The sequence below is a fragment of the Anabrus simplex genome, chromosome 2, assembly GCF_040414725.1.
Source record: "Anabrus simplex isolate iqAnaSimp1 chromosome 2, ASM4041472v1, whole genome shotgun sequence".
Lineage (NCBI taxonomy): Eukaryota > Metazoa > Arthropoda > Insecta > Orthoptera > Tettigoniidae > Anabrus > Anabrus simplex.
The window spans coordinates 342,773,054-342,799,604 of NC_090266.1; the positions used below are offsets into that span (position 1 = coordinate 342,773,054).

The window sequence follows — 26,551 nt, forward strand, 5'->3', positions numbered from 1 at the left end:
AAGATATTTTGGGTGGACACGAATAAGCCTGTTCCAGAAGTGGTAATCTTGGACGTCGTCACAGTTTTCCTCTTACCTGTATTGTTTTAAAGTCCTGGTCTTCGTAGTCTGTTTTGTAGAACAGAACATTGGGTGAATCCTTTCTTGTTTTGATGATTTTGAGGGAATTCCAGTTCACTTTCTGGCCATATTCGTTGACTGTGAAATTCTTACCCATATTCTTCGCCAGTTGTTTAAAATCTTTAATGTCTTCCGTCGCAAACTCTCTTACAACGTAGGGCTTTCCTTCTTTCTTAGCTAACTGTATCAGAGGCACTCACTGCGTTGGTGTATAAATTGGCCCTGATTTCACACTCCTTGCTTTCTGCTTCTCGATTGTAGAATGCATACTATCTCCTTCGTTCTGTGTATGTCCAGCTATCAAATATTTATGGGTAATTTGTGGAATACTAAGGGTCTGTACAGCAAAGAGGTACAAAGATGCTATAAATTTATTCTTATTTTGTCCACCAGCATTATCTGAATAAAATACAACACGTTGATTCTGGCAGTGTTCTTTTAGAAAATTCAAAACACAAGTTCTAATTTCATTGACTCTACGATTACCTATTGATTTGTTCCAAAAGAAACAGTACCCTTCCTTCTTTCTGATATCATAAACGGTAAAATTATTACAATTCAACTTTCTCTTATAGTACAAAACTGAAATATCACCACATGGTGCTTGAAGGAAATCAAAGCATGATACAGTCAATGACCCTTCCTTAGCAAGAACACTATCTTTGGACTTCTCTTCTCTACTTAGAAGTTTGTTTCTGCAATGATCTTCATACAATGCTTGTTTCTGTTCCTTTTCTTCATCACTGGCATTTTTGTAACTTTCACAGAGCGCACACTGATCTTTCTCTGGCACAAAAAAAAAAGAAAGATTGAAGTCTGTATTGAAAATTTCCCTATATAAACTGAGCTTCACTGAAGGAAGTGCACTTTTGGTTTGATTTTCCAGATATAGTCGGTACATCTCAGCAACTGTTAAGCTCCCATCTAGATACTCTTTACTTGTTTGAGCTCCAAGATAATGAGACTCTGTTCTGGGAAACAAGCGTATATGGTTTCTAACCTGTTCCTTCAATGCCTCATCAACTTTATGCTTTGCGTGTTTTCCACGTTCCTCTTTCTCTAAAAACTCCATATTCGTCACCTTTATTCCAGCAAGTCCTGATGAACTTATCTCCTACATCAAGAGTTTTCATAAAAAACTGCTTACAGACCCTTATTTTATTTCCGTCTACAAAGAAGTAGTACGCAATATTACATCCCCTCTGGCTGCCTTCTTTTGAATATCTGTACCTTGGTTGCACTTTTTGGGAGTGACTGACCACAAAATTTTGCTGCAGGCCATGGTCTCCTAATTTCCAGTAGGATTTATTGATTTATTGATTTCTGCTTGAAGACGGCACTTTTTCCCACAAACACCGCTAACTGACTTCGCAACTATTTCTTTATTGGTTACAGTGAGGTATGTCTGACCAAAATTTACTCTTGATTTCTTTATGTTCGCTTTCCATAAATTTGGCTGACGTTTCCTTTTCTTGTTCTGCGATCTGTCAGTTACTTCACTTTCTACTCGAAGTGTTGCATGTTTACTCTTGGTAGAATCTTCAGTTGTTTCCATTTCAGGCACATCACGCTCTTCAAAATGTACTAATTCCAAGATATCACTATCACCAACAAACTCTTCCAGCGCCTCACTCTGCTTCCCTCGATCGACATTCTTTTCTTGTGAACTGGTCTGCAAAAGAGAAAAAATAGACCCTCTGTATTTCGTTTGCTTGTAATGACTTAATTTGAAAGAACTACCTATAGCATGTTATTTCTAATAATGTACCTCTGAGGCCATAGTGTTAGTATTGCACAAAGATTCACTCGTCTCTTCACAGTTAGTGCATGTTGCAAGTGGTAATCTGATACTGTGAGGGAGATGAGCTGCTTTCACAGGCACGAGATCAGATCTTCACCGGCATTTATCTACAAGTAACAAAACATAAAAACTAACAGTATTATATTTTACACAGATATTACTACCCAGGCGATTTATCCAATGAATGTTAGATTTCTGAATTCAACTTGCCTGTAAATCATCTCTGTCTCTATCTGGTTTTAAAATATCAAAGTCGCTTTGGCCCCTTATAGGTGCTACAGGAATACTTGGCATCTCATCAAGTTCAGTACCATGTTGGTGTTCAACAATCTATAACAAATTAATCAGCCTTAGGTACGCTCCCCATTACCTCCTAATTTCATGAATATTTAAGAAACGTACGAGTACGAAAAACAGCAACAGGCTACAAAGTTACTGCTTCCAGTTTTGGCTTTAAATTTTCAGTAGTACACTAAATATATTAAAATAAACAATCAACTTAAACCCATATACTTCCAGTTACAGCTATGATAAATCCTATATATAATTTTAATCATATTTGCAGGTGGCTGCTTAACCTCTGAATCACCATTTGTAGCAGGATTGAGCACCATCATCATCATTTTCCTTATTCAGGATGATCCTGTATTGTTCATGTCCATTTTGATACATCCAAAATACATCCGGTTTCAAATATCTTAACACACTCTCGTATTTTAAATATAACACCATGTAAGTCAGGAAATGTCTAAGTGTTTGTAAGACACGGAAATAAACGAAGTCCCTTAACTTGAGATTTCAGTGGTAAGAAAAAGTCGTGTTTGTAGAACATGAAATAAACTAAGTCTTTTCTGGATACTTCAGTAATATGCTCTAAGGCAAAGTCTTTGAGAATCGTAGAATATGGTTTAAGTCCATTTAGAACCTTACTCACCTTACTTCCAGGTTCGAACTCGTGGTCACTATTTCATCACAGATTTTTTTTTTTTGCTAGTTGCTTTACATTGCACCGACACAGATAGTCTTATGGCAACGATGGGATAGGAAAGGTCTAGGAGTTGGAAGGAAGTGGCCGTGGCCTTCATTAAGCCTGGTGTAAAAATGGGAAATCACGGAAAACCATCTTCAGGGCTGCCGACAGTGGGATTGGAACCAACTATTTGCCGGATTCAAGCTCACAGCCGCGTGCCCTTGACCGCACGGCCAACTCACCCGGTCATCACAAGTTTCACGTGCTTGCCAGCTGACCAGCATGGTCTGACTGATTGAATTTCTCCTGGCCACCTGTTCATTTATATGCAAATCTGGCCGTGAATGAGTCACTTGGTACATGAAAAACGTTTATCCTTGCCTTAATAACTTTCTTATTACCGGGGCGATTTTCCTGAAATTTGGTATTTGAGAGGATTAAAATATGAACTACAAATCGATGTTCTCCGCTTGTTGATATCTCAGTGGGTTGCGGAGAAAGGAAAAAGCTTCTAGATATTTCCAAACTGTGGTCTTGTGTGTTGCATGTGATAGGAGCTGACATCATCGCTGCAGCCAGAGCAAGCCTGCTGCTGATTTATGCCTGTGTGAAGTGGTCTTGCGCTTATTTTGAACTTGAACCAGCTCGTACTTTGCTCTGTTGATGGGCGCCTTGCTCTGAATTCAAATACGTGTGGAGCCATACACGACATCTTTCGTTCTACAAGTACATCCTCCTATTCAATCAAATTACTTTAAATCATGCGCATGTATGTACAATATTGTTGTTTATTTTGCATAAACTTGTTAATGATTGTAAATTGGGGATGTTTTGAACAGCTGAGGTAAATTATGAATGTAGTAGTCCTCCTCTGTCACCTTAGTAACTTTAAGAAAGTTTTCTGGACTTATCTAAGCTGATAATTGTCCGTTGCCTTCAGCGACTACATTTGGACTGAAGCCAGCTTCCTTGCTCTGGACATGCTTGCTATGTAGGGGGCTGAGGGGAATTCTGTAAGCAATAACTCTGTTCAGAGAGAGGGACAGGGAAGTATGGGGTGAGAGGAATACTGTAGGCTAACTCAGTTCATTAGAGAGGGGAAGTGCTCTTTGTCATTTTATAATGTACTTTTGTGTATTGGGGGTAAATGAAACCTAATGCTTTTGATGAAAAAAAATGTGGAAAAAATAGTATCTTGTAAGAAATTATTTTTTGTGGTAAATAATAACCTACTAAAATACCGCGAATGACGAGAGCGCTGTCTAAATTTTTTTCTAGTGTCTTAACGTCACACTAATTCATACAGTAGGATGACCAGACATCTGGATGTGTACAGATAATATCCTAACCCACACTCCAGACATTTAGCGTCACGGATTGATGGAGCACTAATACAAAAAGTGTGAAATGTTGAACGAAAATTAATTAAGTAGTGCAAAAATGGGGTACTTTTACAAATGTGTGTGATCGTTGAGGTTGGTTTGGTTGGTATTGAGGGAGGGGGGGGGGGGGGAATGGGAATATTATTGGCAATAACTCCGTTCATGTGCGACAGGCTTCGGCAGCCAGCACAATTCCTATCCTCGCCACTAGATGGGGGCTTCATTCATTCCATTCCTGACCCAGTCAAATGATTGGAAACAGGCTGTGGATTTTCATTTTCAACTCCATTCATATGTGTCAGTAGGTTATTATCTATCTCTATAAACAATGTCTTTCAAGATACTCTGTGATTCAACTCCACAGTTTCATTTCATCAAAATCATTAGCTTGCATTTACTCCTTAATACACAAAAATTAATTCCAAGATGACGAAAAAGCAGTTCCTCTCCATGACCACACCAGGGAGCTGGCTTCAGTCCAAACATAGCCACTGGAGATAATGGACAATTAAGCAGCTTAGATGTACAGAACACTTTCTCAAAGTTACTAAGGTGACAGTAGAGGACTACTAAATTCATAGTTTATCTCACTCGTTCATAACATCACCAGTTCACAATCACCAACAAATTTACACAGTGTAAACAATATTGTACATGTATGTATGTATGTAATGTATATATGAAGCTATACCAAATAAATGGATAGTTGCTAGCACCCATGTATAAAGGAAAGGGTGATAGACAGAAAGCTGAAAATTACCGGCCAGTCAGTTTGACATGCATTGCATGTTAGCTTTGGGAAAGCATTCTTTCTGATTATATTGGACATGTGTGCAAAATTAATAACTGGTTGGATAGAAGGCAGTTCGGGTTTAGGAAAGGCTATTCCACTGAAGCTCAACTTGTAGGATTCCAGTAAGGTACAGCAGATATCTTGGATTCAGGAGGTCAAATGGACTGTATTGCAATTGACCTGTCTAAGGTATTTGATAGGGTAGACCATGGGATCCTAGTGGCAAAAGTGTGTGCAATTGGACTAGATAAAAGAGTGACTGAATGGGTGGCTATATTTCTAGAAAATAGATCTCAGAGAATTAGAGTAGGCGAAGCTTAATCTGACCCTGTAATAATTAAGAGGAAAATTCATCAAGGCAATATTATTGGACCTTTATGTTTTCTTATATATATCAACGATATGAGTAAAGAAGTGGAATCAGAGATAAGGCTTTTTGCAGATGATGATGATGTTCTGTATAGAGTACCGGTAATAAATAAGTTACAAGATTGTGAGCCACTGCAAAATGACCTTGATAATGTTGTGAGGTGGACAATAGGCTGTAGTGTGATGATAAACGGGGTTAAAAGTAAGGTTATGAGTTTCACAAATAGGAAAAGTCCTCTCAGTTTTAATTACTGCATTGATGGGATGACAGTTCATTTTGGGGATCATTGTAAGTACCTAGGTGTTGATATAAGGAAAGATCTTCATTGGGGTAATCACATAAATGGGATTGTAAATAAAGGGTACAGATCTCTGCACATGGTTATGAGGGTATTTAGAGGTTGTAGTAAGGATGTAAAGAAGAGGGCATATAAGTCTCTGGTAAGACCCCAACTAGAGTGTGGTTCCAATGTAAGTTACCCTCACCAGGATTACTTGATTCAACAACGGGAAAAAATCCAAAGAAAAGCAACTCGTTTGTTTCTGGGTGATTTCCGACAAAAGAGTAGCATATAAGAAATAAATTGGCCTTTTCAATACAATCACATGTTCTGTTTAATTTTTATTTTGGCTGAAGGTGGCCACTAAGTGGCTGAAACTAGTCCCAAGATTACATACATACATACATACATACATACATACATACATACATACATACATACATACATACATACATACATACATACATATCCCACGTTGTTCCATCTTAATCTTCACCAGTTGCGGTCTCTGAACTTCTCTCCTTCTTCGATGCTTTCCAAAGTATGTATGTCCTCGCTGTTGAATGTCAATCTTCACCATGTCCTTGTACTTGTGTCTTGGTCGCCCTCTTGGTCTTTTGTCTTCAAGGTATAGGTCATACATTTTTTTCGGTAATCTGTTATCTCCCATGCGTCGCTTATATCCATACCATCTCAGTCGCTGCACTGTTATTCTGTCCTGCAGTCTTACAACTTGAGCCTCATTACAGACTCTGTCCCTCCGTGTTTTACCGATCATGCTACGGACAAATCTCATTTCTGCCTGAATTCTACTAACATCTTTATTTCTCATGGTCCATGTTTCGCAACCATAGGTCAGGATTGGTACGTAATAGGTTTCATATATGACTCTCTTACATTTAGTTGGTATCTTCTTGTTCCATATTATGTCTTTAACTATTTTGTAGAAGTTGCTGCCTGCCTGAATTCTGTGGGGAAATTTCCTTGTCTATAGAACCAGTATCAGAGATAACACTTCCAAGATATTTGAATTGATGGTTCATCTGTAGCTGTTTCCCCTCCATTTCAATGTGTCCCATTGTCCGTATCTCTTTGTACCAACTGATGAGCCCAGCCCAGCACACGGGGGCGAAACGCTGGCAACCAGGAATGAGTTAGCTGGAAAATTTATAATGTCCAATAACGGACCCTTTATATTGGTATTATAAATTTACTCATTCGGAACAAATATTTCAGATTCCCTATGGGAATCAACATCCATATCATCTGATGGCCAAGCAGGCATTAATTTTTGATAATGAGACAAAGTCTCTCATAGTGCATTGGCACTGCCGGTGGCTACAATTAGCCTATGCAGTGGCCTCCATGGTATGCACTAGCCAGCGTCTTGGTGGGTGTGCTAGGTACCAACTGATGAGCCCACCCTAGCACACGAGGGCAAAACGCTGGCAACCAGGAATGAGTTAGCTGGAAAATTTATAATGTCCAATAACGGACCCTTTATATTGATATTATAAATTTACTTATTCGGAACAAATATTTCAGATTCCCTATGGGAATCAACATCTATATCATCCATACTGTTCTTCGAAGAGATTCTCTTCAATAAGGGGTCTGATTTTATGCTCTATAATTCTTTCATAAAGTTTACCAACTTGAGATGTTAAAGTGATGCCTCTATGGTTGAAACATTTCTTTCTATCTCCTTTCTTGAAAATTGGAATTATGATGCCTGTTTTCCAATCGACTGGTATGTCCCCTTCCTTCCAGATCTTACGAAAGAGTCTGTAGATCCAATGTTATCCAGAAATGCCCGTTGCCTTGATAATTTCTCCATTAATTTCATTAGCACCAGCTGATTTTCCAGTTTTGATGTATTTCCAGGCATATTCTACATCACTCCATGTTAAGTCTAACCCATTGTCAGAGGCAGACTTGCATGAGATAGTACTGGTACTGTCTTTTTGTGTAGGCTGCATACAGTTCACTGTTAGCAATCCATCAAAGTAAATCCTCCAAGTCTGTTTGATCTTCTCATCTTCAGTGATCAGATTTTCACTATCATCTCTTAGGTATTTGGAGTGTTCTTTATCTCTTTTTCTATTTTTCATTATCCCATATAACATTTTCTTATTCCATTAACATCCTCTTTCAATTCATCACTCCACTTGTTCAATCACTTCTCTCATTCTTCTGTAACAACTTTGTTTGCTTGTTTTTTAGCAACCCTGTATAGTTCCTTATTATGGTCAGTCCAGTCCTTGAAATATTTTCTGAACATGTTGTTCTTGTTCAGGACAGCAGTTCTTGTTCTGTCATTCCACCATGGAGTTTCCTTCCATCTTCTTGTGCCACTGGTTCGTCCACATACCTTCACAGTTATATTACTAGATTTTCTTTCAGATCCTTCCATTCCTCCTCAACTCTTCTTTCATCTGTCTTTGGTATTACTGTTTTGATGTTTTCTTGGAACTCTATTATTCTATCATTGTCCTTCAGCTTCCAAGTCTTGAGTTTCATTACCTGTGTGGTTCTTACTTCTTTTAATTTGTTAAACTTGAAGTATCCAATGAGGAGTCTATGATCACTTTCCAGGGAGACATTAGGAATCACTTTTACGTCTAACAGTCTATTTTGTAGTTGTATCTCGATCAAAAAATAATCTATAAGAGATTCACTTTTTCCATCCCATCCATATCTTGTGACCTTATGGCTTTTTTGTTTTTGATACCATGAGTGCCCTATTACTAGGTTGTTCCTCAGACAGAGATCAAGTAGTCTAGTTCCTTCTGGGTTTCGTGGACCCCATCCATGTGCTCCTAGAATACTTTCATATCCATCTCTCACAGTTCCTACTTGAGCATTCATATCCCCTATGATAATCGTTCCATCTTTTATTCTTTCCTCTATGTCTTCTTCAAAATGTTCTTTTTCTTCATCTTCACAACCAGTTTGTGGTGCATAGCACTGAATGATGTTGATGTTCTGGGAAGAATCCAATTTCAGTATTATGTGAAGAATCCAATCAGAAACATATTTTACTTCTACTACATTATCTTTCATTTGATGATCCATAACAACTCCAACTCCATTTTTTGTTTGATGTCTACCTGACCAGAATAGATGATATCCCTCTCTGAGTTCCTTTGATCCTTTTCCCTTCCACCTGGTTTCACTGAGACCCAATATGTTTATGTTCCTTGTTTTCATTAAGTCTACACATTCCTCTGTTTTGCCAGTTAGTGTCAGAATGTTTAGCATGGCAATTTTGATTACAGTCTCATATTGAGTTTTTTGTGTTCTCCTCTTTGGTTGTGATGGAGCATCGGGTATTGAAAGGTCATTAATATCATTACCAAGGAGGGAACTAGAGTCATTATTCCGATGATTACAATATTTCCATCTGAGGCCTCATTTAGTTTTGAAAGCAATTCCAAATTATTCAGAAGCTGACTTGCTGGGCCTATCACTTCCGAAGATTTTTCTGTCAGGGTTATCTCCCTTAGCCTTTAATAGTCCCATATCAACCTGCAAGGCAGCAGGCCCTGAGTCAGATCTCAGGGATCAGATATTGTCTCTTTCACCAGATCCACTGTACCATTGCTTTTCACTTCCGCCTTCACTGCCGTTGAGGTCTTCACCCGTATCGCTGGGCATGGGTTCCGTGTTGTAACCCACAGGACTGGGTCCCCGCCTGAACTCAGCCATCTTATCACTCCAGCCTACTGAAGTGTAGGGTGTCCACCCCCGCGACGTGGACGTGCCAGACAGGAATTACTCAAGTGGAGGAATAGGGAAGGTGACCCTATCTCCCTTGAGCTGAGTTAATGGTTGTATATGGTGCCACAACCAAAGGCTAATGTAATATTAATGTAATATTATTTACTTTATATATATTAAAAAATATTGTATTGTCAATGTATTTCTTATAATTGCACTTCAATATGGAACAAAAAGTAAATTTACAGCTTATAAAAGAATAGCGTTACAAAAATGTTGCAAAGTTTGGGCTGGGAAGACTTGGGAGAAAGGAGACGAGCTGCTCGACTAAGTGGTATGTTACAAGTAAGTGCCCGCTTAACATCCCCATTTTATACTTCAGTTCACCAATTCACAGTCTGGCTCCATGGCTAAATGGTTAGCATGCTTGCCTTTGGTCCAGAGGGTCCCGGATTCGATTCCCGGCCGGGTCTGGAATTTTAACCTTAATTGGTTAATTCCAGTGGCTCGAGAGCTGGGTGTTTGTGCTGTCCCCAACATCCCTGAAACTCACACACCACACATAACACTATCCTCAGCTACAATAACACGCAGTTACCTACACATGGCAGATGCCGCCCACCCTCATCGGAGGGTCTGCCTTACAAGGGCTGCACCCGGCTAGAAATAGCCACACAAAATTATTTACACTTCATTTCACACAAATTTTGCAACTGAGACACATTTTTTGTTACAGACTCTCAGTCCACCAATATAAAACCTTGTAAGATGCAACAAGACCACGATAAACGTCACAACAATCTTGAGAAGTTCCCTCTTCAAACCCACACAGTGACATGCAGCAAGGTTTTACATAATTTTGATTACCATAAAGCAACATTCTGACAGTGGATCACACAATATCTTATGGAAATGCCACCAGATGTTATTTACAAGGTGACACTCAAGTCCATGAAGATTCCAATGAGAGCATGCACAATTATGTTTTTATCAAATGTGTAATAATTGTAAACTCACCCCTTTTTTAGACAGAGCAGTTGTATGCAAGCTAAATGTTTTTAATATATAGCACATGTATTCACTAGTCATAACAATTCACATCAGCCGGACATTTCTACAGAGCATATATAATACACATACAAATATTTTTTAGTTAAAATAATCCATGTCAGATTAACGATTTTTAAGTATTTTATTATCAAATAAAACCCTGGATCCTGGCTATTTTGATCTTAGGTAGTAGGAACAGTGGCTGAAGATGCCTAAAATTTAGGCGAAACATGTCCCGCATAAGACATAACAGTAATGTAAAAATATGTATGTAAATCATTAAAAAACATAATGTATTGAAAAGGTGGACTCTCAGAAAAACATTCTTTTAGAAAGGTAAGTGGTATGTTCCAAGCTGTCAGTGGTGAGATTGTGTGGAATGACATTAGTAGACGAATAAGTTTGAGTGGTGTCTTTCAAAGTAGGAAAGATCACAATATGAAGATAAAGTTGGAATTCAAGAGGACAAGTTGGACAAAATATTCATTTGTAGGAAGGAGAGTTAGGGATTGGAACAACTTACCAAGGGAGATGTTCATTAAATTTCCAATTTCTTTGCAATCATCTAAGAAAGACCTAGGAAAACAACAGATAGGGAATCTGCCACCTGGGCAACTGCCCTAAATACAGATCAGTAGTGACTGATTGATTGGATGTTTGTATGTCCAGTCCTTATCCCGTTTTTCTACGGGGTTGGGTATGAAGTGAGAGTAATCTTTGTAGTGAATTTTCAAGACCGGATGCCCTTCCTGATGCCAAACTCATCAGAGGAGTTGATGAGATGAAGTGAATGACATGAATAGTTGGAAGGGAGAGGGTGAAACATGGCGCCGGCACATAGCCTACTCCTGTCGAATAGCACCAAGGGGTCTGCTCAAGGCTTAAAGTCGACCAATGGGTCATAAACCAACTAACCATGGTGTCAGCAGACTTGATGCCTTAATGATCATGGCCACCAGGAGGGCATTGTACATACATGTTCATGACTTAAAGTGTGAGTAGTATCCTTATGTGAGGAACACCATGGGTCTGTGTTACCTGTGAGTGGTGCCATAATGTGTGACATACAATGGGTCTACATTACCTGTGATAAGTACCACCATGTGAGGAACACCATTATTCTACGTTACCTGTGATTAGTACCACTATAGGAGGAACACCATGGTTCTGCTTTACCAGTGATTATTACTATTATGAGGGGCCAGTGACCTGGATTTTGGACCCCTTTGGACAACAAGCATCTCCTCAGAAAATAGGACATTGTGAATTGGATGCAGTGAGTGTTTTGGATTTATGGTCATTTTTTCATCATCATTTGTTTTAGATTCTAGTCACTGGATATATTTTGAAGATTTTAATTATCGTTTCATTTCGTTGCACCTCATGCCATTAGGGGTCGATGACCTAGCTGTTACGCCCCTTTAAACAACGTTGTCATCATCATCATCATCATCATCATTATTTTACTCTTTTAAGCATAAACTGCTGTCATCCTTTGGCTTTATATTAATACCATATATTTCTGAGGGCTAAATTGTGTGTGTGTGTATATATATATATTACTAGGCCTATATTTGCAATTGAACTCAACTTTACACAAAAATCAGTTTGCATACAGACCTGGCAGACCCATTGAGACAGCACTCCATCAATTGGTTTGCAAACTAGAGGAAAGCCCAGAATACAAAGAAATTGCTCTGGCAGCATTTCTAGACATAGAAAGAGCCTTCAGTAATACAACCTACAACTCAATGATTAAAGCTGTTGAAGAGAGTAGACTTTTGTAAAATGGATTAGATCCATGTTAGGCAGGAGGAAAATAAAGGCAATTCTGTTTGAAGAGATGCTAACGGTTAGAGCCACTCAAGGTTGTGCACAGGGAGGAGTTCTTTCTCCTCTTCTATGGAACCTTGTGGTGAACAAAATCATAGCCATGCTCACCGAATAGGGATTTTACACACAAGGATACACAGATGATCTAGTTATTGTGGTAAGAGGTAAGGTGATGAGTGTCATCCAGGAACTCATGCAAAGATCATTCATTTAACTTTGTGAAGAACTGGTGTCAGGAAGAACAACTCACAGTCAACTCGTGCAAGATAACACTGGTCCCTTTCACAAGAAGGAAGAAATTAGAGGGGACGAGAGCACTGAAGCTCTTTGGGCAAGAAATCTATATGGAAGAACAGATGTTACACTTAGGTGTAATATTAGACAAAAAGTTAACTTGGAATCCACATATAGAAATAAATATAACCCAGGCTAAGAACCTATTGTATGCATGCAAGAGGGCAGTCAGGACATGGGGTCTAAAGCCGGCAATGGTAATGTGGATATATACAATGATCATTAGACCACTGATGACCTGTGCAGCAATCATTTGGTGGATGAAAGCAAATCAAAGAAAAGTCAGTAGCAAACTAAATAGCCTTCAGAGAATGGCATGCATAGCCATGTGTATGTTCAGTCTGTCAGCAATTCTGCTGGTGGAATCCTCAACAGCTCTGCCATCAGCTGTCATAGATGGCCTAGACATCACTGAAGAGGCGTACTAGGGAAATGAGGAGTGAGGTAGTTTCCCGTTGCTTTCCTCACCGAGCCAGAGTTGCTATTACATATCAGTCTGCCAAGCCCACTGAAATGCATACACCAACTGATCCTATGAGCAACATTTTCACACCATTCATAGCAGGGACTGGGTGCATAAGGATTGGCATTACTAGCATTGCTCATACATCAGTCACTTTCATATTGTCAAAGCCAAGGATAAGACAGAGACAGATCTATGAAAGTAACATAATTGCTCTAGCCCATACCAGAAGACATAGTGCACTGTAAACACTAGGTCCTGCCAGCAAAGGCATTGCATAGCCATAACTGGGCCAATGAAAACTATGCCGACAGAAGCCTTGAATACTCTACTATATCTCCCTCCATTAAGTAATTTTATAGAGGGACAGGCTAAAATTAGCTCATATTGATTGGAGCAAAATGGATGCTGGAAGGCTCAAAGGCCCAATCTTGGTCACTGTAAAATTAACAGAGTAATAACAGGGGAAGTTTTACACATGCCACCTGATTATATGATTCCAAAATATATCTTGGAGAAACCATTTGAGAGCCAGATAACTAAAAAGGAAGACTGGGACATTAACAGATGGAAACCTGATGGGAAAGATATTGTGTGGTGGACAGATGGCTCAAGGACTGAGGGGGGACCAACAGGGCAGACACACTACGGTTTTCCAAGCTGAAGTGATAGCCATCATTACATGCCTTGAGGAAAACCTGAAAATGAACTACAGAGATAAGAACATTTTCATATTTACAGATAGCCAAGCAGCCATTAAGGCACTTGAAGCTGTCTGGGTTACATCCAAAATTGTTTGGTATTGTCATACACTTCTCCTGAAGCTCTCAGAGTACAATGTTGTTAAAATAATATGGGTACCTGGGCATGCAGGCATAGAAGGTAATGAAAAAGCAGATAAACTGGCAAGAAAAGGGTCAGAAATACCTTCTGTGGGCCCAGAACCAGTATGTGGGATCTCTTATAGACAAGCTTGCCTCTACATAGGTAAATGGGTACAAAAGAAACAAATGGAAAACTGGAAAAATGCTCTAGGATGCAGGCTTGCGAAAGAAGTAATAAACCAGGTGAGTTGGCCTTGCGGCTAGGGTCGCGCAGCTGTGAGCTTGCATCCGGGAGATAGTGGGTTTGAACCCCACTGTCGGCAGCCCTGAAGGTGGTTTTCTGTGGTTTCCCATTTTCACACCAGGCAAATGCTGGGGGTGTACCTTAATGAAGGCCACGGCCGGTTCCTTCCCACTCCTAGGCGCTTACCATGCCATCGTCACCGTAAGACCTATCTGTGTCGGTGTGACGTAAAACAAATTGTAAAAAAAAGAACTAATAAAGAGCCCAAACAAGAAGCATACTAAGGAACTGCTGGAACTCAGCAGAGAAAATATAAGATGGGTATAGGACTGCTGACTGGACACTGCCATCTTAAAAAGCACCTACATAGAATTGGAGTAATAAGAGACAATGTATGTAGGAAATGCAACAATGCAGAAGAATCAGCTGAACACATACTCTTTGAATGTGAGGTGCTGGGAAGTGTTAGAATCTCCACACTGGGATAACCTGGTGAAGAGAGAATAAACTTCCGAGAAAACGCAGTAAGGAGGACCTGCAACTTTTTGAAGGGACCACGTATAACAAGGTGGGAAAACACATGGTAGCAAAAGATCTTTGAGGTCGTCGCTAAAAGGAACTTTTAAGGACACCCCTTGAATAAAGGAAGAAGAAGAAGAAGAAGAAGAAAAGGCCTAAATTTCCTCATCCATTATACCAAATTTCATGAAATCTGGGGTGGTCTGTTTGAAAATAATTTTTCATGTGATGTTCTGGCAATTCCAACAGTAATTTCCTAAGCAAGTTCTAAACTATTTGATTGAATTTGTGTATATACTACTTTCAGATTTAAAAAAAAATCCATTCCAGAAGAACTCTGCATAAAATGAAATCTACACCAAAGGGATATTACATTTAACTGTTTAGGATATTTTATTCACAAGAAAATCAAGTCATGGCTAGAATGGATTGATAGGAAAACACAATGGGGAAAAACACAGTGGCAGGTTAGTATGGGGACAGGGTGAAATGAAAAGAAAACATGCAGGGACAGTCTCCATATCTTCATACACTGCTGCCTTCAGATAGACTGGCTCTATTCTCATCAATCCCAGTTTTTCTGCATCCTTTTCTTCTCAGCCCCCAATGAGTGTGACATTAAGACTGAAGATCTGTCAAGATGGCCCCTCAGTGAATGTTGATGCCCGTCCTCCCGATGAAGCTGAGAGGCGGAAACAAGGTCGTCGGGACTGAGAAGAAATGGTTGTAGAAGAACTGGGTTTGATGAGGAGAGAGCCACTCTTATTTAAAGACAGCAGTGTGTGAAGATGTGGAGATTGTCCTTGTATCTTTCTATGTATGATCTGATTTGCCCTTGTTTGTTCCTTTCCATTGCTTATTTCCAAGAGAATGTAAATTACACCTACTTTGATACCCAAGATCAAGGAATACATTGTTTGCTTCTGGTTGTGTAAATGGTGGGAGGTAGCCAGTGATGGATGGGAAGAGTACAAGAAAAGAACAATTGCACTCAATTACAGTTACTTGAAAAATATTTTTCTTAGTTACAATTACAAATTACTTTTTCAACAAGTAATCAGTAAAATTATAATTACTTTACAGAATGTTATTCTTAAGGAAATCACTGATTATTTTGCTCGGGGCTGGAATAATACAAAAGCTTGCAGGGAAAAGGAATATATAACTTCATTTTGTGTGGATCTTTTTAGCATAGAAGCATTAAGTGGCCGTCATCACTAGGGGAGACTAATCATGATACCTTGGAATTTTTGAAAGGATATTTTTCCATCATTTTTATTTTAGTTAATGACTTGTAGCATTTCAAGCTATTTATGATTCTGAAGATGATAGGGATCAGATACCGAGAACGAAGAATTATCTACAATCTGTATAAAAATCAGTCTGCAGTGATAAGAATCGAGGGCTTTGAAAAAGAAGCAGCAATCCAGAAAGGAGTGAGGCAAGGTTGCAGTTTGTCCCCTCTCCTTTTCAATGTTTATATAGAACAGGCAGTAAAAGAAATCAAAGAGAAATTTGGAAAGGGAATCACAGTCCAAGGAGAGGAAATCAAAACCTTGAGATTTGCCGATGATATTGTTATTTTATCTGAGACTGCAGAAGATCTCAAGAAGTTGCTGAATGGTATGGATGAAGTCTTGGGTAAGGAGTACAAGATGAAAATAAATAAGTCCAAAACAAAAGTAATGGAGTGCAGTCGAACAAAGGCAGGTGATGTAGGAAATATTAGATTAGGAAATGAAGTCTTAAAGGAAGTAGATGAATATTGTTACTTGGGTAGTAAAATAACTAACGATGGCAGAGGTAAGGAGGACATAAAATGCAGACTAGCACAAGCAAGGAAGAGCTTTCTTAAGAAAAGAAATTTGCTCACTTCGAACATTGATATTGGAATTAGAAAGATGTTTTTGAAGACTTTCGTGTGGAGCGTGGCATTGTATGGAAGTGAAACATGGACGATAACTAGCTCAGAAAGAAAGAGAATAGAAGCTTTTGAAATGTGGTGTTACAGAAGAATGCTGAAGGTGAGATGGATAGATCGAATCACGAATGAAGAGATACTGAATCGAATTGGTGAGAGGAGATGGATTTGGCTAAATTTGACGAGAAGAAGAGATAGAATGATAGGACACATCTTAAGACACCCAGGACTTGTTCAGTTGGTTTTTGAAGGAAGTGTAGGTGGTAAGAACGGTAGGGGTAGACCAAGGTATGAATATGGCAAGCAGATTAGAGCAGATGTAGGATGCAATAGTTACGCAGAAATGAAAAGGTTAGCACAGGATAGGGTGGCATGGAGAGCTGCATCAAACCAGTCTATGGACTGATGACTCAAACAACAACAACAACAGCATTTCAATTGACTTTCCATTTACTTTGCAAATAAATTAATTGGTTCTTAAAATTGTAATTGTAAAATTCTCATCGCTAATACTCAACGTCTTAAGGGGCAATTACGTCTTCACATTTGCTGAAAAGATGCCCTACAGGGGCACCATGTTTAATTTGAAGAACATTGTTGGAATATCTTTGAAAGTACAAGGGAGGTAGAAAAAAGGACTTCATCCAGAACTGGTGAAGATGCTGATTCTGCTGTAGTAGAACTGAAAAAGTCATACTTTATTTTTTCATATTTCTGCTTCCATGCAATGTATATCAGAATGTAATGACTACAATTTGATTTCAAGAAGTAAATTACAAGTAAAAATTACATTTTGTAAAATGTAATGATTACAAGTAAACATTACAAAAAATGTAATCATTACAAGTAATTTGATTACTTTTACTCAGTTACTTCCCAGCTTTGGAGTAATTTATATTGTAAAAACCTATTATTTCACATTTAGAATAAGAGATGTCAAATGAAGGTCTATTTATACAAATCCATTGGTGGAAAGCGTAGCTAAATTAGCTGCAAAAATACATTTGTATGTATTATGGAACTCTGGAACAAGTTGTTTACATCTTCATGTTGCTTATCAGGTTAAATTAAACAGCCGTCAATAAGTGTATCTGTTGTGAAATACAAAAGGTATAGTCTAGGATAAGAGATGTAACTTGTTTATTTGCAGCGTTGCATTTTTTAAAATGATAATACCCTTTTTCATACTGCCATAACAGCTCAATAGCTCATCAAACCATTTAGCTATGAAGAAATCAATAGTGCTTCACTAAAGTCCAGGCTTACTGCTGAGTGATATTCAGATGTTCTTTCATTTGAGAAGGTACGTTAGTTGCTGGTGTGTCAGGGAAGATTTTAAAGTTGTCATGAAGATGTAGTTTTCATCCCAAGTGGCAAGGTCACAAAAACTTGTGCCTCATCATAAGAATTAGTTGTGGGTGAAAACTGTGTAGAAATGTACAGGGCCTTTCACTCAAAGTGGGACTGGCCGGTGCAGCACAGCGGATAGATGGGCGAGCTGAAGATCAGATGAGCACATGGCAACTTGCTGAGCTGGGGCCGGGAGAGCGCCCGTATGAATCGCATGTAAATAACAAGCACACATAATAATGCATAATCAAAGTAAAATAATTTCTCACCTTTTCACAAATGTTGTTGAAAATGTCCTCCACCTGTATCTACACATTTCTGGCTTCATCTAAGGAATTTTCATTCGTACAAATAGGTTCATCTACCAAGATGGCCTCAATATCTCTTGTTTGAGCTCGTCTAAAGTGTGAGGGTTTGTTGCATAAACCGTATTTTTCAATCTTTCCCATAAATAAAAATCTCAAACCGTAAGATCTGGGGATCTTGTGGGCCACAATGGTTTACTAATTACTCTGTTGTTAAAAATTTCCCCAATAAAGCTTAATGACTTGTTAGCCTTATGCATATTTGCCGAGTCTTGCTGGAAAATATCCAGATTGGCATTCATTATCCGTCAATTGTTAAAAAATGGTACGAGAATGTCATTCCTATATCTCTGCCCACTGATTGTGGTTTCAAAAACTATAGGCCCTATTATCCTGTGTGCAGTTAATGCCACCAACACTCCCATTTTCACACTGTAGATGAATTCAAACAAAATATCACGAGAGAAATTGAGGCTATCTCGGTAGATGAACTAATGCGTATGAATGAAAATTTCCTTATATGAAACCAGAAATGTGTAGATGGCAGGTGGAAGACATTTTCGACATACTCTGTGACAAAGTCAGAAATTATTTTACTTCGATTATGCATTATTGTGTGTGCTTGTTATTTACATGCGATTCAGACAGGCGCTCTTCCGGCCCGAAGCTCAGTGAGTTGCTATGTGCTCGTCTGACCTTCAGCTCGCCCATCTACCCGCTGCGCTGCGCCAGCCGACCGGCCCCACTTTGAGTGAAAGACCCTGTAGTTTAAAATATGTAGAAACCAACTGTTTGAACTTCTGTTTAATGTTGTTTTATTGTTATTTATTTTTAATTATTTCCAGGTGGCTTTACAAACAAGCAGCTGTAACTGAAGCAGTAGCAGACCCTGGGGATAATCAGTATCTCCTGATGAAAGTTGTGATATCTGAAGCTCAGCTAAGCAAGTTTCGTTCATACTTTGGATAGTTTAGGTTTGCACATTGTTTCTGTTTTTGTTAGTGAAGATAGGTAAATTTTGATATCATGAAAATATAATTATTGCATTTAGTACAGCAGGTGTAGAGAAAGCATCTTCAGATAAAGGTCTGCTCATTTAAATCAGTTGGTAAGGATAACTTTTTATAAGAATATATTTTTTTGTGTACTGTGGCACTCTTGAACATATTACTTACATCCTCTTATTGCTTTTCAATGTAAAATAAAAACCTGATGATATTTTCCTTGCAGTGTATGGCGGTTTCTGCAAAAGCCTATGATAAATGGCATACAACGTGAAAGCTTTTAGTATCTTAGGAGGATAGCAGTGGTTTCAGATGAAGGTCATAATATCAAATCATGTAATATAGTGACCAAAATAAGTCTTTGGCATCTTTCCTCAAAATAAATTCAGAATTGGAATTGAGTTCATAGCATGTTTCATTGAAGAAATTTCATTACTGCTAAGAGAAGTGTTAATGATGGTTCTGAGTGAATTTGAGGCATATAATTAAATTTAAAACAAGCAATATTGCAAGATATTACAATTTGGCATTCTTATCACTGTACAGCCCTTGGTGTTTTCAAGTGTAGAAACACTCTTCCTAAAACTTCGATGAAATCAGTGAGATGGAACAGATAGAACCACAGAAGATTCTCTTTTCAAGGAATGTTTACTAAGTTTACATCAGTTAAATTATTGTATAAAATTTGCTTATGTAGTTAATCATATTTTGTAAATTTCTGTTTGCAGTGCTCAGTGTGTTTTTGAATCATGTAATATTTCCTGTATGGACTTCTTGTATAATAAATAGTTTGGTACTGTATTGTTAACTCTGTTTTACTTGTATTCCCATCCATCTTTTCCTTTCTTTGCAGTAATCCGAAAAGGTAATTATCTCATTGTATTTGCCCTTAAAATCCCCAATAATGTTATGTTTTTTAAATTTTATTTTAATAATAAATTATTGTCTTTACTACTCTACAAGGTGAAATGGAATAGAAATAATAATGATAATGATGATAATAATAATAATAATTGTACCGGGCGGTACACCTCTACGACACAAGTTCAAATCTTGCGCCAATTGAAACTCCTCTACAGGAGAAACTCTGAACTTTAAAAACGGAATCAACTCAACTGTTTATCAGAAGATGTCACTGGGTGTTTTTGATTTGCTTTTGTTGATCAAGAAGTGTGGACGTTCTCTAACAGATGTCTCTACCTAAAAACTATGATAATGCACTCTGGTGCGAAGGAATGAACTTTCTTGGAGAAATTTTGTATTCATAAGTTTTGTCTTTACTAAATTTCATTTGAGGGTTGGCAATATTAAGCTTTCTTTCCGCTGTTTTGAATTTAACCAATCCTAAATTTCTGTAATAAATTTCCCACCTATCACAGGTTTCTTCTTCATTTTTGACGTGTAAATATTAACCGACCAATAAAAGGTTGAATCTTCCACGAGGGTTTAAAAAGTGCTGATTTTCTGGTCTCCTGGCCAGTTCAATAACATCTAGCTTTGCGTGTGGATATGTAGCAGGGGGTGGGAAGCGCCTCTTTCTTCGGGCAACAGATCTTCAACAAGGTAATGGCCATTTAACATCTTTTCTTGCTAGCTCAGCAGTTTAACTCGCGGGGAAGGTCGAAACCTTTAATATGTAACCCATTTCTTTAAAATATAAATCCCTTTTCAGTCTATGTAAAAACTACAAATTTCTTCAACTGTAAATCGGGGATAGAGAGTGCTTTTCCCTCTCGAGTTTCCCTTCATTTTGAAGTTGAGGTGACTACGTTTTCATAACCGTTTCTTCTCTTCCTTAATGTATTAAAGTTTTCTCATACGAGTCACCTCCCTAGCTTGAGATTAGCCCCTGTGTAATCGGCCTAGCGCCACTTAGGTTTTAAAATGTGTATTTAGGAGTGCTAATTCACGCCTCCATTCCTTTTGCGTTTTGGGCTATTTAAATTAACCTAGTATTTGTCCACTAAGGCCCAGTAGATTGGGTACGATATACCCCTGTTTCTTTATAAGTTGTGCCTTGTTGGCAGTTTAGTGTAATAGTCTGTTATTGCCTTTAATAGGCTTGAAAGATTGAGAGCGGGTCAGCTCTTTATGGTGTTGTGGTAAAAGTTCCTTAGAGAGGCGTGAGATGTGAAGTTGGGAGCAAGTGCTCCATGTAATGAGGGGTTTTCTGCCCTTTGGTAATTTGTGGTTGTGAGCCGAGAGCTCAGAAATTGTTAAACTTTGGGGCTCGTAGCCCAGAATTTGTAAAATCCTCTTAACTTGCACTTTCGTTTGTAAAGTTGCATTGTACCTGATTTTTCTTTGTTATTTCACCTAGTAAAAATTGTTAAATCTTGTTATCAGTTGAAAATATAACCATTATTTAAATTTTAAAATTCATCTTTCGGACATGTATTTAGACCCATTCCAGCCTGCACTTTCTTTCACCTCTGCTGATCCTCCAAAACCTTGGAACAATAATAATAATAATAATAATAATAATAATGTTATTGGCTTTTACATTCCCACTAACTACTTTTGCACTGTGCTAGTTGGCCACGCGGTTAGGGGCGCGCAGCTGTGTGCTTGCATCCGGGAGATAGTGGGTTCGAATCCCACTGTCGGCAGCCCTGAAGATGGTTTTCCGTAGTTTCCTATTTTCAGACCAGGCAAATTTACCTTAATTACCTTACCTGTACCTTAATTAAGGCTACGGCCGCTTCCTTCCCACTCCCAGGCCTTCCCTCTCCCATTGTCGCCATAAGACCTATCTGTCGGTGCAACGTAAAGCAAATTGTAAACTATTTTTGCAGTTTTTGGAGACACCGATGTGTCAGAATTTAGTCCCGCAGGAGTTCTTTTACGTGCCAGTAAATTTACCGACATGAGGCTGACATATTTGAGCACCTTCAAATACCTCCAGACTGAGCCAGGATCGAACCTGCGAAGTTGGGGTCAGAAGGCCAGCACCTGAACTGTCTGCGGAATGGAAAAAATTATGGAAGTGTCTCTAGTTTTAAAATATCCAGATTTTGTGTGTGTATTTGCTGCTATACTGTATACATTATGAATAAACAAACAGTTTTCACTCTTTGTAAACGTGGCCCTGTATATTTTACTAACAAGGGAATTATCTCACATGGAAAATCCATATCAGTGTGAAACTCTTAATGTTGTCTTTGTGTGTTGTAGAGAATTCTTCGTTTCCAAATTTACAAAATCTTCAAAAATGTTGCCTGAACATGTAGTGTGAATTGCAAATGACTAATCTCATGTTTTAATCCGTATTGAAATCTGTTGATATACAATAATAAAGTTTTATTATGAATCCACCTGTTCAATACATTGTAATGTTGTTACATTTAAAATAACTTCATTAGTTAAAAAGTTACATATGGGACATATTTCGCTCCCTTATAGAGCATCATCAGCCAAATCTGAATCTCAAATAATTGTTATTTACGTAAATAAAGACTTAAGAACTATTAGAACATTTTTGACAAACTTAAAACTTATTCTATTAGAAAATCATAAAATATAAAATCTTTGTATACATGGCTTAATTACATGTGCTTAATAGGAAGATACATTAAAATTATGGAAGAGAGAGTACTAAAATATAAAATAAATAATATATATATCATGTCCAAAATCCTAGAAAGACGTGAAGATCAATCTTAGGACCTAAATTTGAGGATTTTCTTAGCAATGAGATCTGGTAAAAAAGTGATTTATCCCTTGTGGATAAGAGTCTATAAAGATTCAAATTTATCGTCAATTTGATGATTGAACTTATAACAGGATAAATGTTGGTCTTCAAGAAATTTAAATGCTTGTTGTCATGTGACCTCGGCGGATGCTGTTGAAAAGATATGTTCTTATAGATGTCAATGACCGTTCGTTGAACTATTGGATTTGATAAGGATGATTGAAAGGGACGTAAATCAACGTTTGTATTGAAAGCTGCTGCTTGGTTTATCTTGTTGAATGTCTGTAACAAGAAAAGGAATCTTGTAAGTAATTGGAATTTGTGTTGCTAGTTAAGAGTGTGCTTCTAGAAACTTCACTTACCCCTCCAATTGCTGTTTGTCGGTTTGGTGTTGTCCGAGGTTATGTGGTGACTGTCTGTTCTGTGTCTACTCCTTGTGTTGTAAGAGTGAGGTGGTGGGGGTTGAGGGGAGGGAGAAATGTTTGTGGGTGTGGTTTTGGAAGGGGAATATCTAGTAGGAGCGTAGGGAGGGGTTGGGTTCTTTAACGTTGGATGATTATTAGTTGTTTTGGGAATGAAAACTTTGGCAAAATTACTTTTTTCTAGATTAAGTGTCTTTAAGAGTTTCGGTAATTGTTCGTGTAACGGATTTCTTATTTCAATTGCGTCATTTAAATTTTTTTCCTTATTGAAATACTGGTCTAAGTGGATATAAATATTTTCTAATTCTGTCATTAGTTTACCTTTTTCTATCTTCTTTATAATTTTTAGGTCTTTCTCTATGGTTGTAAATTGGTGGCCTGACTCTCTCATGTGAGCACTCATCGCAGAATATTTGTTGTGCTTTGTAGCATTAACGTGTTCCAAGTATCTTGTGAGAAAGTTACGGCCATTTTGGCCAACATATGAACATTTACATTCTACACATGTTAATCTATAGATGCCAGAACTTAGATAAGGGTTCTTGTTGGAATTTATACTATTGTGGTTGAAAAAATGTTTCTGTTTGTATTTTGTGTTTTGAATGCTACATTCACATCTCGTTTTTTGATAGGATTAGTTATTTGTAAAATGGCTGGATTGGTGAATGTAAATGTTGCGAATTTGGACTGCTTAGTTTTTTCGGGAGTAAGATTAGTTACTAACTTTTGTTTTACTTTATTGATGATCCGATTGACTATATTTATTTTATATCCATTAATTGAGGCCAGATCTTTTATAAAATTGAGTTCCTTTTTTAAGTTACTCTCTGAAAGGGGGATTTTGAAAGCTCTATAAACTAAACTGTAAAAAGCCGCCTGTTTATGTGATTTTGGGTGAAGAGAATCATTTTTTATCGTTAGAGGAGCGTATGATGGTTTTCTAAATATTTGAAATTCAAAGCTATCTCTTATTCGTGTTACATTAATATCCAGGAAGTTTATTGAGTTGTTAATTTCATCTTCTTTCGTGAATTTTGTATTTGGGTCAATATTATTTAAGAAGCTTAGGATTTTTTCACTATCATTTTTTGGCTATCTATTATGACAAAGGTGTCGTCTACATACCTGATCCAAAGGCAAAGTCCCTTTATTTTTGTGTTTATTTTGTTTTGCTCCAAATGATCCATATATATGTCTGCCAGTATGCCCGACGTGGGGTCTCCCATTGCTAGGCATGTTTGATGGTAAATCTTTTTATTAAATGTGAAGTAATTATTGTTTAATACAAATTTCAGTAGGTTTACGAATTCATCTATCTCACATCTACTTAATTTACTGTATGTAAGGAGATTGTGTTTGATGATATTGATGGTTTCTTTAACCGGTATATTTGGATACATGTTGGTTACGTCGAATGAAACCATTTTATGTTGTGGTTGTAAATTGAATTTTCCTAGTTTATTACAAAATTCTATTGAATTTTTGATTGTTTGTTCGTTGTTAAATTTGTAATGTCTTTTGAGGAAATAGTGTATAAATTTGGATGTTTTATACGTGGGACTATTTCTACTGTTTATTATAGGACGTATGGGTACGTTGGGTTTATGTAATTTGGGCAATGCCCTAGTTGTTGGTAACTTTGGATTCATATTTATCATTTTTTGGTGTTCTTGTTCATTGAATAAAAAAGTTGAATTCTTGAGGATAATTTTTAGATTCCGTTGAATCTTATTTATGGGATCCTGGTTTACGACAGTGTAGGATTTGTCTGAAAAGAATTCTTCTGTTTTTTCAATATAGTCATTTTTATTTAAGAGGACTGTGGTTTCACCTTTGTCTGCTTTGGTAACAACTACATTATTTTTGTTTAGTTTTGTTTTTAGTGTCATTATTTCTGTTATGAGAGTGGGATTAGAACTTTTGTTTATTTCCCTCACGAAAGCCGGGAGCTTCTTTTTAACTTCAAATCTGATGTCGTTTTGTATATCTGGTGTTAATTTATTCAAGTTTGATTCAACTTCTGCTACTACATTGATTACGTCTTCTACTTTTTGAGAGTTAGGCCAATTAAATTTTGAACCTTTATCTAATAGGTTCATTTCATTATCAGTGAAGTTTGTGTTTGAGAGATTGATAGTGGTGGGAATGTTTTTAAGGTTAGAATTAGGATTATTTGCTCTATTGTTAGATTTGTTATGATTTGGTTTGTTTTCTTTTAAGAGTGTAAGTTTGTTATCTAGGGTTTTTTGTTTCTTGTCTAAAACGTCTGCAAGTTTCTCTGTTATATGATTTTGGATAGAGTTCCATTCTAAAGGAGATAATTCTTGTGCAATTTCCAAGTGTGTACGATATAATTGCAAGTTCAAGAATGATTTCTTCCTATATAGAGCTTTAATTTCACTTTTCAGCCAGATCTCATTTATTTTGTTTTGAGTATCTGCTACCTTTGAATTAGATACGTTTTTTCTTTGTATAGATTTTAAAAACCTAGGTACTAATTTACATTTCAAACATTCTTTCAAGAACCAAATATCTTTGGATATCTTACTGATTTTGATTTTGAGATTCAGATATCTATTCTTTTTGTTTGTATTAGCCTGGTTGGCTATTTCATTGCAAATGACTAATCTCATGTTTTAATCCGTATTGGAATCTGTTGATATACAATAATAAAGTTTTATTATGAATCCACCTGTTCAATACATTATAATGTTGTTACATTTAAAATAACTTCATTAGTTAAAAAGTTATATATGGGACATGTTTCGCTCCCTTATAGAGCATCATCAGCCAAATCTGAATCTCAAATAATTGTTATTTACGTAAATAAAGACTTAAGAACTATTAGAACATTTTTGACAAACTTAAAACTTATTCTATTAGAAAATCATAAAATATAAAATCTTTGTACACATGGCTTAATTACATGTGCATTTTAATTTTAATGTATCTTCCTATTAAGCACATGTAATTAAGCCATGTATACAAAGATTTTATATTTTATGATTTTCTAATAGAATAAGTTTTAAGTTTGTCAAAAATGTTCTAATAGTTCTTAAGTCTTTATTTACGTAAATAACAATATTATTTGAGATTCAGATTTGGCTGATGATGCTCTATAAGGGAGCGAAACATGTCCCATATATAACTTTTTAACTAATGAAGTTATTTTAAATGTAACAACATTATAATGTA

At 37.2% G+C, this 26,551-nt stretch overlaps 1 protein-coding gene across 4 annotated transcripts in view; it reads left to right on the top strand.

Annotated features, from left to right (window-relative positions):
• The window catches only part of LOC136864129 (putative GTP-binding protein 6), a 195,447-nt gene extending 175,413 nt beyond the window's left edge, over positions 1-20,034 (top strand). For 2 of the 4 annotated variants that reach the window (XM_067140738.2, XM_067140741.2), the window contains one exon: positions 19,085-20,034. In XM_067140738.2, the coding sequence (XP_066996839.2) occupies positions 19,085-19,208 (124 nt within the window). In that variant the 3' untranslated portion in view covers positions 19,209-20,034. The remainder of the gene's footprint in view (positions 1-19,084) is intronic. The other 2 variants (XR_010859275.2, XM_067140739.2) reach the window with 2 other exon arrangements.
• Positions 20,035-26,551: the final 6,517 nt, after the last annotated feature.